We start from the raw sequence: 15,734 nt of genomic DNA, 5'->3' as shown, positions 1-15,734 counted from the left end.
CTTTCCATCTCTCCACCTTTCCCTAAATGCCCCATTACTCTCTTCCTCCTCTTTCCATATTTAACCTCTCTACTCTCTAAATCACACACTACGCCTCTTTCCCTTCATTACTTTGTCGGTTTCTCGCAGCATCCGTCTTTCACTCTGCTTCTTTTCCCCTTCATTTCCAAACTTATTCCCTAAATCCCCAATGTTCTTTCAGTCTCTTCCCTGTGCTTCCCACCAACTTCCTTTCCTCCTTCCCTGTAGTCCTCAACTCTTCCTTTACAACTTTCTTTCCCACTCCCTCAAATTGTCTGGCAATCACTTATTCCCTCTAGGTTTCCTTCTTTCTTAAACTGTACAATTTCCCCCCACTCTCTTTTCACACCTTGAGGGAAAGCACCAGCATTTTTGAAAAACTGGCCTAATGGTCAACGTACCCATTAAGAGATGGGAACGCAGAACCAAAAATCTGTCACATGTCCCCTGTTTCTTCTCATACCCCTCACTCATGCAGGCACTATAATATACAATATTTATGATGGAAGGTAGTACCTTCATCCTGCGACAACTGGCATTCACTAAAAAAGTTGCTAGAGGTGTATAAGTTTAAAATACAGCTGTTGTAAAAAATTATTTATCTAGTATATCTACATATGGTATATTATAACACTTATGTTGCTGGTTATCTTTATCATACACAGAGGCATCAAATAGTGACAATCACAAATATTCACATGATAAAAGAGAAAACTCAATATTGTTGCAAGCCTTAAAGGGTTATTTATTTATTTCTAAAACAGGGCTATGTTTTACTTAGATTGTCTAATTTTCACTATAGATTCTGTGTTGCAAGTTGTCATTTGTGGTAATGTTTCGTGGCCCATTAACTCAAATGTAAAGAGATCTGTCTGTTGTTTAGAACAGCGCTCTGCAAGTAAACCTTTGAAAAACATTTCAGCATCTATTCTTTGTTCTTATACTTAACAAGTTTGTTGACCAAGGTGACTAAAGTCTCCCTGAGAATCTGTATTGTTTAAGATTGTAGTAGCACATAGTTTGTGCTCCTGTATTGACAGTGAATCCCCATCCCCTGCTTCCTAGTGCTACTTGACCGGCCCTATCCATCTACTGTATCCTACCTGCAAACCATTTCATCCGTCCATCTTTCTATTAATTTCCCTCTTGTCTTTCCCCACCTTCATCCATATCACTAACTCCACTACTTCCATTCCTTGCCTTTCTCCACATTATTTCATGTTTCATTTGTGTCTGATCTACAAAGCTAGACCCAGCGAAATGACAAAAAGATGCAACGTCTGCACTGTTAGTTGGTCAAATACAGCTCTGTACGTTGCAGCTATATACAGTATATACTATATATATTAAAAAAAACACTAAATTGATAACTGGATCCAGAGAGAATCATTATCTTGCACATAAAGAAGAAGATCAGTCAGCCAGACAGCCTAACGGGGAAGAACGGTGTTCTCATTTTGGAGCCAATCAGAGTTGTGCTTTGACTCAAGCTCGGGGTATACCCACATCCAATTTTACAACAAAAGCACTGACCATTAATCCAGAGTAACTCTCAAAACTGACTAATACCTACTGCAAAAAGGGTTCTACTTCAACCAATAGGAAAATACCTCTTTACTTTTTTAAATTTTAATTACAACTCCCCAATGGACATAATATTGAAATATTGTAGCACTGGTTATGGCTGCTTCAAGTCCTCCTTGGGGGCATTTGAATTAACAGCTGGTTGTGTGGTTTATGTTTGTGGGTTAAGCATGACCATGGCAATGCAGGGAGTTCAGTCTGCATAAAGGCCATGCCACAATGAAATCATTACATAAAAATGTAAACTATGGTTGTTTAATAACATTATTATAGCTTCTGAATACAAATGTTGTTTTATTTTATCGAGACACAGTATGTTTTTCTTCAAACTCAGCTGCATCCTGTGTGTCAGACATTAAAATACACTGCCTGTTTGTATCTACCGAGAATAATAGCAACACTTTATTTGGATATGATATTTGGATACAAGGCTGACAGTATTCGCAATATTTTAAAAGATTATTCAACCCTGAAATGGTTTACAAGTGATTTGTTGAACACTTCTGCATATATTTACTGAACATTAGGTGAACATTGGAGACTCTAATAAGGATTAAATGTTACAAATACCCTGTAAACTCTCTGTAGGCAAACTATCCAAATAAGTGTAACCAACACAATGAATGGATATTTTTTATATCTGTATAAGAACGCTATAAGTGTTACTGACTAACTGTTCTGAATGAGCAACATTTGAGGGCTCTGAGGCTGAAAATACCTGCAAGAAATATTGAGGTGGATCCAAAAGTGCAAAATGGTTACTGTCATTTTGGCATTTACGTAACAACCAAAATGTTATCAGTTCATCTTTGAATCCTAGTGAATGTTTGTGCCGAATTTGAAGAGGCTCTGTCACGGCGTTCCTGAGATATCATGTACATGGGAATAGAATGGACGACCAGAGAGCGTCAAAACAATATGCCAGTTTTCACTGGTACAGAGACATTAAAAGTGATTTTATGTCAATTCGCTCCTTAATGTTGAACAAAATTAAACACAAAAAGTAGTTAATAAGTGCGCGTGTGTGGGTTGGTGAGGAGAAATCGGGGTTTGTGCTGGGATACTTTGTCACTCTGTCTGCAACTTAAATGCAACTGCACCGTCACAATGTCAGCATTTTGCTATACTGTCTGCTGTATAGTGTCTATAAAAAGTAACCACATAACAAAAACTCACCTTTTAAAAAGTGAAACACTGTGAGAGCAACTGTCTCCCTTTCCCCTCTCCTTCCTTTTTTGAGTGACCTAACTTTTAGAGGAGACATGTTGCCAGCACTCCTGTCAGTTTTATTTCTTTCTCACCCTCTCCTTCTGGTCTGTCATTTTCTGTTCGTGGTGTGACAGAACTGCCTCTCCCACTAAAAGTTTTTTTTTCATTTTAACAGTGGCACAATACTGGGCTGGTCCCAGCTGCAGTGTTTTTTCACACGACAAAAGAGGCTTTCTCCAGGTAGGTGTCAGATACTGTATATAGGTTGTCAGATGTGGCCATTAAAAAAAAGAAAAAGAAATGAATATCAAAGACATTCATCAGGTTTCTAAAATGAGAGCATGTGTAGTCAGTTTCCTCCTGAGAAAAGTCTGTGGTATAAACTGTGTAAGGGTCACAGTGAATATAGCAATGCTGAATAAATGTTAAAAAAAAAGAAAAGAAAAAGCCTATGTTTGATTGTTTTTACTATGTAAGGGTCCAGTGATGATTTTGTCAAAATCACACACACACACAAAAAAAAATCAATTTTATGGATTATTATTTTTACTTTTAGTAAAACAAATTAAATCTAATTGAGCACAACGTTTATTTTTCTTATGCTCATGGTCTGAATGAGTTCCTGAGAAAACCCTGTTACCAAATGATGGTTCTAAGTAATGATATATGACAAATAAACATAAAACGACTTCTGTATATAACTTTTCTTGTTGTATTTACTACAATCGCAAGTCATCTTTGTGAATTGCCCTCTTGTGGTCTATATTCACCTATTTGTAACTCCACGATGGTTAAACAAACATGAGTCATTTGCGAACACTATTTGTTGCAGAGCTGCTTACAACATAAGCAATGAACGCAAGCTTTCTGTGCGATTATTAGCATGGGCAACCACACACAGACCTACAGGGAAGCCCAGACTGGAGCTGATAACACACACACACACACAAACACACATGGGCACAAGCACTCCAGCCATTTGTATCGTAAAGTAAGGATCAAATAATGCTTTGTAAACACTGTAATGAGTGCCATGATGATCAACAGCTACCCTGCCTCTCTTTCTCAGTGTCTCTCGTGGTTGAGGGCCCAAACTGTTCAAAAACAACCCGACGCTAATTTGGGATAAAAAGAAAATACTGACTTGCAATATTTTGCTGGTTTACCACAGATTTCCAGGGGACCACACATACAGCAGCAGAGTACCACACACGCTCATTTGATGAAATTAGGTTAGGAAGGAGCCTGTTCTGTGCTTTCCGTCTTTGTGAGAGAAAGTGGTGTGGAAATTAAGAGCCTGTATGTGCCTGTGTGCGCAAATGTGTGCATTTGTGTTTGTGTGTGTGTGAGAGAGGCTGACTAATCCCTCCACAGAGCTGAAACGAGTTAAAAACACATCAAAGGGAAGCTTAACCTCTGTGAAACCTCACCGGGTTTTCAAGAACAACAAATGATCATTCTCCTCATTGTTTCCAGGGGGACTTTTTTCACCGCTGCGCTGCTGACTTTTCCCTCAGTCCTGGGAGTTTTCAAAAAGCCTGTGGTTTCATTTTTAATGACTGTGCCGTTTGTGCAAGTGTGCGTGTTTTTTTGTGAGAGAATCTAAATGCGCGTGGATGTGTGAGTGGGTGCATGCATGTGTGTTTGCACATAAAAGAAAGGTATTTTTGAGTGTTGACATGGCAGATGAGGAGAACCAAGCTAACAAGGACAGGCAGCGCTCGGGAAAATCATTAAAATGTACAACATCCTGACCAGCTATACAACAGCTATGTATATACAGAACCAATGAATGATAAAAAGGCTTTAGAAGACAGGTGGGATGGTGAAAGAGATGAGGCAAGATGAGGAGGCCAACTGTGGTCTGAGACCTTTTTTCCTCACAGTTCTAATCATCACAGCATAACGGTGCTTTTTTTTTAAGTGCAGATATCTGCATGCATTTTCTCCTTGCTTTTTGTTTTGCACGAATGAGCAATACTCTTACTGAACCACTATAAAATATAAAAAGAGGCATGAGTCACCTGTAGATGCGCATTGAAAGATGTCAAATCAACACAGTTTGTGTGTTTGTGTGGGTGTATGTGAGCTTGTGTTCGTGAGTGCACCATTGTACCTGCTTCAAAACCATTTTAGATTATTTTAGATAAAGGTTTTGGTGCCTAGTAAAGTCACCTGTGTCGACGTCTTTCTGTGTCTCAGGTCTAAGAATTATGCAATACCAACAGGTAGCCTCTTGCTACAAGCTTCAGGCTTAAATAAAATATCACTGACATACTGACAGATGAAATAAAAATGGGTGAAAGTTGTGCCACTACTTACCAATGTATCTGTTTTTATTTTTCTGTCATGACCACACTGGTTCTCAGCAACAGGGGACACTCAACAAAATAGTTTTTAAACTATAAAACATAACATAAAAAACATATATAGTATAAACATCCAGTCTCAATCACACACAAGCACATGCTCACCAACAGGCACTTAGAGAGAGACAGAAGCACGCAGACACATAATGTACTCGCATAAAAAGACACACAGCCACATTTACCACAGTAGATGCAGGACACATGGCGCACAGCTGCAGCGCAATCAGACTGTGTTACAGCCATTCACATTAACATCTGAGGCATGTCTGTGGATACCCATGATGTACCGCCGTGCATTTCTCCCTAAGCAAGACTCATCTCCAGTGGAAGACACATTCATCAACACTTGCAGTTGATCATGTGATCGGTTAAGCTCATTTGTTCAATTAGGTTGAATTAAATTCATTACGGTTCAACAGAACTGGTTGAGTTTTTCCAATAAGTGCTGACACACACACACACACACACACACACACACATACACAAACAAACATCTTAGTGCACTTAGTGCTTCAGTTTAGTCTCACAACATGATCATTGTTTGAAGTATTAAGTGGTAATGTTCTAAGCTACAACTGCTTGCAGCACTGTAATACTATGAGGATGCAATCAATAGTTTTTTTTATATAGAAAAAAGAGTCTGATTTTTACAGCTACTAAAACTGCACATGTTTTCTGAGAATAATCACTTCCTGGCATAGTTGTAAAGATTGTTTTTAGCTGACGATTTGAGTAAATTCTATCATCTGCTGGATCTGGAGCCCCCTCAGGCAAAAAGCACCCAGGGACTTGACTTTGACCTGCAGGACATTAACCTCATACTGAATATACTCCCCGGTGAGGAGCTGGAGGTCAAGAAGTCATGACAGGGTATAGAGTCTTCCGGGGGTTTTATTTGGTCAGATCCCTGCTTGTCCTCCCAGACCGAGCATCCTCCAGAGCGGCGGAGACGGAGCGCTCTGCAGCTGGCCTCAACCACAGCGCTTCACACAAAGCCTGGGACTCACCTGACTTCTCTCTCCCAGCTACACTGATCTTAGCTTGGGTAAGAATCCGATCTGTGTCCTCCGCCGCTGGGATAGGGAGGCGGAGGGATGAGGGAAGGGAGATGGCGGGAGGAGGTGGGCGGGCTCGGAAGGAGACGGGTAGGTGGATGGAGGAGCAGTGCTGGGAGGTGGGAGGTGGAGGGAGCAGTTGCTCTACTTGTCTACGCATGGACCTCTCCTGCTCCAGCTGCCTGCGCAACCGCTTATTCTCCCCGCTGAGGGTGTTTAACTGGGAACAGAAAGAAAGAGACACTGAGAGAGACATATGCGCAGAGGAGGAAACATTTTGAAAAGAGTCCTTCATGTGTGACCATGAAACAGACTGAGGGAAAAAGGAAGAGGGGCCGTTTTTTGGGGGGTATGTGTGTGTGTGTGTGGGGAGGAGAGTTTCAACTTAAGAAAGTTAAAACATCACACTCATTTAGTTAAATCAACAAAATAACAAAACTTAATTTCATGTTACCAATAAATATCAACCATCAAAAGTCAACAGCTATCATGTTGATGAGGTAGCTGACATCCTATTATATGCTTAATTCATCTTTCATACTTGCTTTCATGCCTGTTGAAACAGAAATGCAAATGGAAAAATTGCAGGGGGGGGTTTCAGGAGAGTATTGTGTTCACAGTTTGAAATGGTTGCAAGTGGGAGTCATGCAACGGTGTAAATTTCTACATGAAAACAACCAATTTGAGCGATCATTAGAGGTCGATTTGACACAAAATCATCCGTGACACAAAACAAATCGCACATCGTCAGAACATGATTGGGCTCCCTGAAACACAATTACAGACTAGCTAAATTGAGGGCGTTTTATTTTTTGACAAGGACATTTGGGTAAAGGCAGCGAGGAGTGTGAGTTAAAAGTGCCTTTAAAAGCAAAAAAAAAAGCATTTGTATTTTTGTATTTGCTGCAACCCATAGTAATTATATGCAAAAATGTGCCAGTCTAAAAATTGTAATAAGGTAGATAAAAGAGAATGAAAGATTTAAAATAATGTATTTTTAGCCATGAGGAAGAGTAAAATAAGAACTTAAAGAACAGAGACAAAGAGACACGTCGGGTAATGACAGTTGCACTCTCCACATCTGTTTTTTTAGTGTGTGTGTATATCTGTGTGAAAGCTGCGGTTAAAGAATGATGTCACATCGACATGTCTGGCCATGTGTGCGCGTATATCTTTGTACATGTGTGCGAGTGTGTGTGAGTGTGTGTGTGTGTGTGTTTGAGAGCGAAAGAGAGTAGGGAAAGGGAAAAACACAAACGGAGATGAGACAGACACATTTCCGGACGGTTCCGCTAACATTACCCTTCCAGACACCACACACACACACTCACATGCACACGCACACTCAATAAATCTGGGCAAATGTATTACATGTGATGACTAGAAATAGCTGGGTCTGAGGCTTAACCCTTGAAGAGCCGATGACATGTCGATGTGTCAAAACTCTCCAACAGTAAGATGCTTAAAAAGTATTTACTATCTACAACAGGCAAACACCCTACAATGCCTTCTTTTTATGTTATGCCAAAAGCAATATCATTTCTAGATAAAAAAAAAACACTGAGGCTGACATTTATAATTAACTGTACATTCAAGGGGACCTGTTTAATTTTCCTGGTCTTTGGTGGCTCTGGATGCTTCCCTAATTGCAAGGGAGGGGGGATGAAATTAAAAATCACAGCTTGTCTCCTCAACCTTCACATTGGTACGGGTGAACTGGTGTGCATATGTTTGGATGAAAAGAATGTGTTTAAGTGGGGGGAGAATGAAAGAAAGAGAGCGACAGACAGAAAGACACAGAGGGGGATGTTTTAATGCTGCTGCACAAGCGTGTTTGCACTTTGCATGGCTCCGTTTCCATCCAAGTATTTTAATTCAAATTATGAAAATTACTGAGCTAGAAAAGATGAATAGACACAGCAAACTCTGAGCAAATTTCCTCATATTGGCAAAAAACTTTTCAAATGTGTTTTTTTATGATGTTTTTAGTTCAGTTTGAGTGTGATGATCTGTCAGCAGCAGCAAAAGGAGTTTTCAAAATGTGAAAACACTGTGGAAAAGCTGTCCATCTTGACCTCCATGTCATACCTGCAGCGGCTTGTGGTGGAAAATTGCTTCATGTTTCTCTCTTTTTTATTTTCTTATCTTTGCATGACATCATGAAACACTCTGGACATTAGTTGACACTAAGAAAAATAACAGCTTGCCTAATGCTAATCAAGTCTTGAAGGAAATCTCATTTTTTCCCTCTGATCTTCATCTTTATCCCACTTGATGGAAATTCATTTAATTCACATTTAATTTTCTGTGACATTTCAAAAGTTTGCATGAAATTTGCTTGACAGTCGGAGGGACGTCAAGCTTGTGCATGTGATGTACAGCGAGTGTTAATATGCGCCTGTGGGTGGATGAGAAAGAAAGAGTGCTAAAGCAGTTTGTGGCTATGAGTGAATGAGACTAATCCAAAGCAGAGACACAGACCTGATTTATAACCCGACGCCTCTCACACAGATAAACTGAGACATTCCATTCAGCCTCTTTACTGATATCTGTAAGTGTGTGCAACTGTGTATGTGACTGTGTGTCCAGTGGACAGTGAAGGGTATAGCCCTGTGTAAATGAACTGTCTATATCCTTCTTTCCAATTCTACTTGTATGTTTGTGTGTGAGTGGACTGTCCATGTTGGATCGATGTGTGTAATGATTCACACTAGAGATTAAGAGGTGCTATTACACACCTGACCTGTTAAACAACACCTCACTCTCTCTCTCTCTCTCTCTCTCTCTCTCTCTGTCTGTCTGTCTCTTCCTCTGTCTCAAATATGGAAGCTAACGCCATTTCCTTTTCACTGACACTACATTAAAAACTTCAACAAGTGCCAGCTCTCGTCGTACCCCGTCAATCAGCGGGCCATTCCACAAACTAACAAAAGTCAGGTGAGCCGTTCTGCAGGCCCTGGAGTTTTGGAGAACTGAGGGGGCTGAGCAGTACTTTTGATTCGTCTCTCCTTTGGTGATTTGTTGACTCTTGTGAAGTTCAACAGAGTAAAAAATGTCAGCTTTTCCTCAGAATATTCCTCTGTGTTTTTTCCCCCACATTGTTTTATCACAGCAGGCCATTTCCCTATGCTGTCATGGAGAGATCAGCACGGCTGTATTGATATACATCCCTCTCTCAGTTTCATGAAAGGGAAATCATTTACCAGTGGAAAGAAACGTCACTGCTTTTTCCCGATACAATTTGTCCCCCCCCCCCCTCAACCCTTTCCCCACACCGCACACACACCCCCCCACCCCGCTGCCGACTTTTCACTTTTATCGTAGGAAGAGGAAATGGATGCCTCTGTGTGCCTGTGTGTAAGTGCGTGTGTGCGTTTGAAGTTGGACGCATGAAAGCTTCCTCTTCTGTGTGAGCTCAACAGCAGGTGGGCCTGTGTGTGGGTGTGTGTTTCTATCTATTGGGTAAAAGGACTGTCAGGACTGTATATATAAACGTGTGTGTCTGTGTCTGTGTGTGTGCACACGGACTTACTTGTTGATTTAGCATTCCGATGGCCTCCAGGTTGCTTCGTAGTCTGGTCTGCATTTCCTCGATTTTGCTGAGGTTTAGAGCCACACAACTCTGATTTTCCATGCTGTAACACAATATCCATATGCATACAAACAAACATATATCAGAAACCAACTTTTGACATTTTTAAAATCCTTGTACCTGCAGTATTGTAAAAAAAAAAACTTCACTTTCCTGATGTGGCTTAAAACGACCTCATTTGTCATCTACCATAAAAAGCACATTTCAGTATACACTTTGCATCTCCCATGGTAAACTTTTAAACTCCAGTATTTTTGCACAGTGATTTGTATTTGCCTCACAAAACAGTTTCAATCAAATGTCCTCTGAAATCTGGGGCATAAAGAAGTTGGCGTACATCATCTTCATTATAACCATCTTCATTTTAACTTATTACTAAACAAGGAGATGGGTGAGCAAATGGGTTCCAGGAATCATTAAATTATATATTAAAGCGCATATAAAACTAGGGAAAAAAAAAATACAAAAACAACATGAACGCCACCGCAGCCAGGGAACATTAAGAGTACAAGAAGCCATTTAAGATTTTAACTGTTTATTAAAAATGTTTGGGAAATGACAAACAAATGTTAGGGTCTGCTATCTTCAGACCCAGGGCTGACTAAGGAATGTCTATTAAATTAACGACGGTGGATAATGGTGCTCTGTACGGGCTGAAGAGCTTGCTGCCCCCGCTTTACGCTCTTTCTTTCATGCCCCACTGAACCTGTCCAGTTAGCATTCGGAAAAAACCTTCTAAATACTTTATTGAAGACTTCTTAGCCCATTAAAGTACCACTGTACCTCTCCAATGTTAATTTTCTTGTAAAAGAGCAAGCTGGGATTTTCTATCAGAACAACGGATGGAAAGATGGTCCCGTTTTGCTTCAGTTGAGAAGACGCATGCGCTCATCGAATCGCTAATAAATGCATCTTAAATGTGGGTGAGCAGACATACACACACACACACACACTTTTGCCCCTATTAGCCTCATCTTAAAACATTTAAGATCCAAGGAGACACTGGAGGGAGATGTTGATATGTGAACTGACATTTTTGTCTGAAAAGTTTATGAGATTCATTAGTTACACAATCCCCAAGTATTTGTATCCATCTATGGTAAATCCTGACTTGAGAGACAATAACAGTAAAGTAAACAATAGTGACAACAACACCACTGACAAAAATGCTCTCACTCTACCATCTCAACCAAGTCTTCTTGACCAGGATGACACCTGGCTTTGCAGTGGATCAGTTATAGAATGGCCTATATGATTTTTTTGCGATGTTGAGTTACAATTCACAGTGAAAAAAGACTAAGTAACTAAAAACCATTTTTAAACAATAAAAGGCAGAAAACACAGAATCTAAGTAGTAAATTAGTGATGTGTAATATTTGTTCTTGTGCATTGAGATACAAAAAAGTGAAGGAGTAGACAAATTCATCACTACACAAACACTGTTTTAGTTGTATATCAGTGATGAAGGCAATAAAGTATGAATATCTATGTTAAAATGCTATACATATATATGTGTGTATTTTCATTTATATGCATAAAGAGATGAAATGATCCAGACAATTTACATGGAAAAAATTCCATACACACACTCTGTGAATCACTGCGTTTAATGGTCTAACTAATTTAGCTTGGCCAATGTAAACATTTTTAAAGAAAGCTCATTTCCCTCAGATGAAATTCATAAACTGAACATAATTGCTAGTGACCCTTACAGATCTTTTAATTTCACACCATAATGATGATACAAAGAACATTAATAAGGAGAAATGCTGAAATTTTCCTTTGATCTTCTAAATTGTAAACGCCTTTTAGAAGATGAGTTGCAATTGCTACAGCGAAGGAAAAAGAACGAGAGGCGTAAACTCGAAGCACGATCCAACTCCATAAAATCCAAAGCGCCACATCTACACAGATTCCTCTTGTGATTTAAACTCCTTCCTCGATGGTAATGTGGTCTTCAACACATCATGAAACATCACTGCTGCTGAGACAACTGTGTGAGATTTATGCACCCGATGTGAGAAGGCAGCGATGCGCTGAGTGCTTGGTATGACGCCTGTGTAAACATGTGTTCCTGTGTTTACACGCAAACATGGTTGTGTGTAATTAGCAGCCTAACCCAATCAGTGTGTATATAATTATGGTCATTAGTGTCAAAGCCAAGCTGCCATGCTCTCTAAACTAGGCAATAAACTACAGGCTTCCTCTCTTGCTCCAATCTCACACTCATCTTTCTTATTTACTGCTTTCATATTGCTGTAAATTTTATGCAAGACTTGACTCTCTTCTCGCGGTCTGCCTCTTATCTCCTCTTTCTGTTTGTCTGTCACTTTAGTTCTCGGTGTTTGTACAAATTCTCTTCTGTGATCTCTGGGTTAGTTAGCGGTGCAACTGATGAAGCCTGATGCTTTATGAGCACTTCCCCCACATGGGTTTGTGTCAGGCAGTCAACGCTGACGGCAACAAACAGCATCAATCTCTGCTTTCATTATTCAGTGCCTTTCAATGTGCGCTGGTATGTCAGTGTTTTCAGATCTGCTCCGAGATACTTTGAGGTGAAACGATAATGACTTTGATAACGAGTCGTCTAATGAATTTGAGACTGAGGGATAATTCCTGTAAAGAAACAAACTGAAATATTTACATTTGGAATTCGGAGCAAAACCTGCTGTAATACGCTGCTTTCTGCACTAGGTTTGGTAACTCCACATAAGTTGTATAAATTATGTATAATGAATAAGAAAGATAATTATAATGCAATTAATTATATATTCAATTCACAGGTATGGATGGGTAAAGACAAGCTTAAAGCAGGTATAAGATTAAAAAAGGGGGGGGCACATTAACACATGATTTAATCAAGTCTAATTAGCTGCCTTGGTTTCTTTATTAATTGTGAATGCCTGTGATGTCGCCTTTCACCCCTCTGTTCGTCATCATTTCAGAACTGAGGGTGCCACTGAATGACAGCGGCAGCGCAGTCCTTTGAGAAGAACGTGGGTTATCTTTGTGTCACTGTGCGTTACATTAACAACAAGTGTGCAATTGTTTCGCTCATCTGAATGAGAAAGTACATTATGCCAAATTACAGATAACCTCAGACCAGCCATCAAGTCCTGCTAAATACATACATACAAGTGAAGTGAGCGACTGCAATGTGTTTCATTAACATTATGGGAAACAGGTTGGTTCTGGAAATCAGCTGCGTGGGTGTGGGTTTGCAAAGTTGGCACCGACGCGAACGCTGCATATGAAGCAGGAGCCTTTTTTGTTATTGTGCGAGCTGTTTTTTTTTTTTTTTTTGTCATTGCCTTGGCATTTATTTTGTTCCTGAACACACAAAACTTTTCCATTTTAAATATAACAACGATCTTTTCATTTTATCTAAATTTCAATCCTCCCCATTCTCCTTTCCCTCATCTCTCTGTGGCTTTGTATTAGTGCAAAATATCATCCACAATGTGAAGTCATGACACTCCAGCTTCTATGGAACAGAAGGCCACATAATCATAATAAATTTCTTTAATAAAGGCATATCTAATGACAAAACCTTCATGCTGTGTTGATTGCTGTCAGTGATAGTGACGGTGGAGAGACACTGTGAAGATACCCCCTTTGCCAGCAGTAATGAGATTTATACACTAAATGTATATGGCTGCCATGACACATCTGTTGCCTTATAGATTCATGATTTTCATACATATGGCATTTTGGGTAGGTGTCTTGGTGGGAGGTGTGTGTGTGTGTGGTGGGGGGTTAAATAATGAAATGAAATAAATTAGGAATCCTCATAATAAAGAAAATAGGAGAGAGAGGAAAGAGAATGGACGGGGAGACACTATGGAAGAGGCTTTCATTCACTGTTTTTATCTCATTCCATGTTATTATATTCGCTCAATCAAAACCCCTCTTATGCATACATCTATATGAACTGCCTCTCTCGCTCTGTCCCTCTCTCTCGTTCGTTCGCAATTATGAGGGAAAGACAAAGAAAAGCGATTCATCTTTCTGTCGTGGCCCCTTAATGATATCATTAAAATGACTGACAGCTTTGAATAGCATTGGAAACCTACCCCAGTCAAAACAAATCTGATCCGTTTTGGAAACTGAAGCCTGGTGGTTCGTTAGGGGAGGGGTGCAACATGACTGCGTGCATGGGTGTAAAACAGGGTGAGGTGGGGGAAAGGGGGGAGTTGTTAATGAGGCAGACTTTAGGGGGTCACACCGGGGGTACGGGGAGCACTGTTGCAGGCAGGTGCCCCCACAAGCATCCTTCCCCTCCCCGACACACACACACACACACACATACATACCCTCCTTTCTCACTTCCATCCTACACCCAATCCCATCTGTGCCACATTCATTTTCATTGCCTTAATGAACATAATAAATATATCTCCTCTCTATTGATGAATGCTATTTGACAGCCATGGGGGTGGCAAGCAGGAGAGGATGGGCCCTTGATTGGAGTGTAATCATTGTTAAAGGCCCAGCATGAATAACGTATTCAGATTGAAGGAGAGACATAACGCACGCACACACAAGACACACACACGCACACACACAGGTGTCTGGGCCCATGGGGTGTTTCATTCACAACTTGGCACTCCCGCTGTTATTATCATCATCAGCTTTGTTCGGGCTAGATTGTGTGTGAAAGAGTGAAACATGGTGGGCAACGCTTTTGTTGTATATGAACGCTTAACTCTGATCAGCTGGTGGATGCACACAAATGCATATGCACTTACACTGAGCAAACGGTCACACACACTCACACACACACGCACACACGCAAGCATGCATGTAGATGACTCACGTTCTCTCATCTTGCCAGACGCCCCGGTCTCGGATCTGGGCCTGCAAACAATTATAAAATGAAAAACAAACCTGTTTGTGATCGACTCTCTTTTGTCTCTTCCTATTTGTAGTTCATTGCTTTTCCAGTCTGCACTTGTTCACCTTGAAGCGCTCCATGTCTCTCTCCTTCTTCTCTGCCACTTCTTTCAGTCTCTTTACCTCCACCTTCAATGTGTCATTAGCCTCCTGAAGATGTCTGACAAAGCGAGGGAGATACAGAGACGGAGTTGAGCAGAAAAATATACATAGAGAGGCACCCAGAGAGAGAGACAGACACCTATTATCATCAAGAGACTCTTGTTAACATGGCAGACAAAATATTCTGCAATGCAACTGCAGTGGTGTCTGTGTTTCTCTCTTCTCAGAACAGCCTTTAACTAGCAGCTCCGACATTATCTCTGACACACAAACACAAACACACATCATGGTCCATTATAATGAAATGCTATATTTATGCTGCCAATTGTCACTTATTCTTGCGGCTATTTTTTCCCCAGTATTTTGTAATGCCAACAATTCTCCAGACACCAGAGCTATTAAAAATATTATTTCAGTGATGATTATTAAGATATTTTACTACTATACAACATGAAATTGCTGTATTTTATTGAATGGAAGTAGAAATTTCCCATTTATGGAATATTGTGGGCACTGATCTTTATATGAAACACATCATCAGCTGTTTTTGGACTAGAACATAATTAGGCAGTGTTTTCAAGGTGTATAAAGATTGTTACCATTGCTACAGGTTACCATAACAAAATTGTAACAAAACTCGCACACACAAACACAAAGTGTAAGCTGAGAGAAATCGAGAGAGAGGGGAAAAGACAGACACAGACAGCCATGGTGCTGATGGGAGGGGCTGAGGGAGGTATGGCACCGCAGGGGGGCGGGATGACAGAAGACGGCTAGACCACTTTGATCTCTGGAAAGAGGAATATGTCACGCCCAAGTCTGTTCGTGCACTGTATGTGTGTGTGTGTGTGTGTGTGTGTGTGTGTGTGTATGTGTGTGTGTGTGTGAGTCATGATGATGCAGACATGC

The 15,734-nt window shown here is 40.4% G+C and overlaps 1 protein-coding gene across 1 annotated transcript in view; it reads right to left on the bottom strand.

The window, feature by feature from the left end:
• Nucleotides 1-5,616: 5,616 nt before the first annotated feature.
• Nucleotides 5,617-15,734, bottom strand: part of LOC146966464 (uncharacterized) — a gene marked incomplete at its 5' end in the record, with an annotated part of 65,055 nt that continues 54,937 nt past the window's right edge. Inside the window, 4 exons of the mRNA XM_085764000.1 lie at nucleotides 5,617-6,458; nucleotides 9,771-9,873; nucleotides 14,647-14,687; nucleotides 14,790-14,883. Of these exons, the coding sequence (XP_085620126.1) occupies nucleotides 6,075-6,458; nucleotides 9,771-9,873; nucleotides 14,647-14,687; nucleotides 14,790-14,883 (622 nt within the window). The remainder of the gene's footprint in view (nucleotides 6,459-9,770; nucleotides 9,874-14,646; nucleotides 14,688-14,789; nucleotides 14,884-15,734) is intronic.

This window comes from Trachurus japonicus, chromosome 20 (assembly GCF_045865225.1).
Source record: "Trachurus japonicus isolate A0001 chromosome 20, Traja_1.0".
Lineage (NCBI taxonomy): Eukaryota > Metazoa > Chordata > Actinopteri > Carangiformes > Carangidae > Trachurus > Trachurus japonicus.
This window is presented reverse-complemented; position numbering and strand designations above follow the sequence as displayed.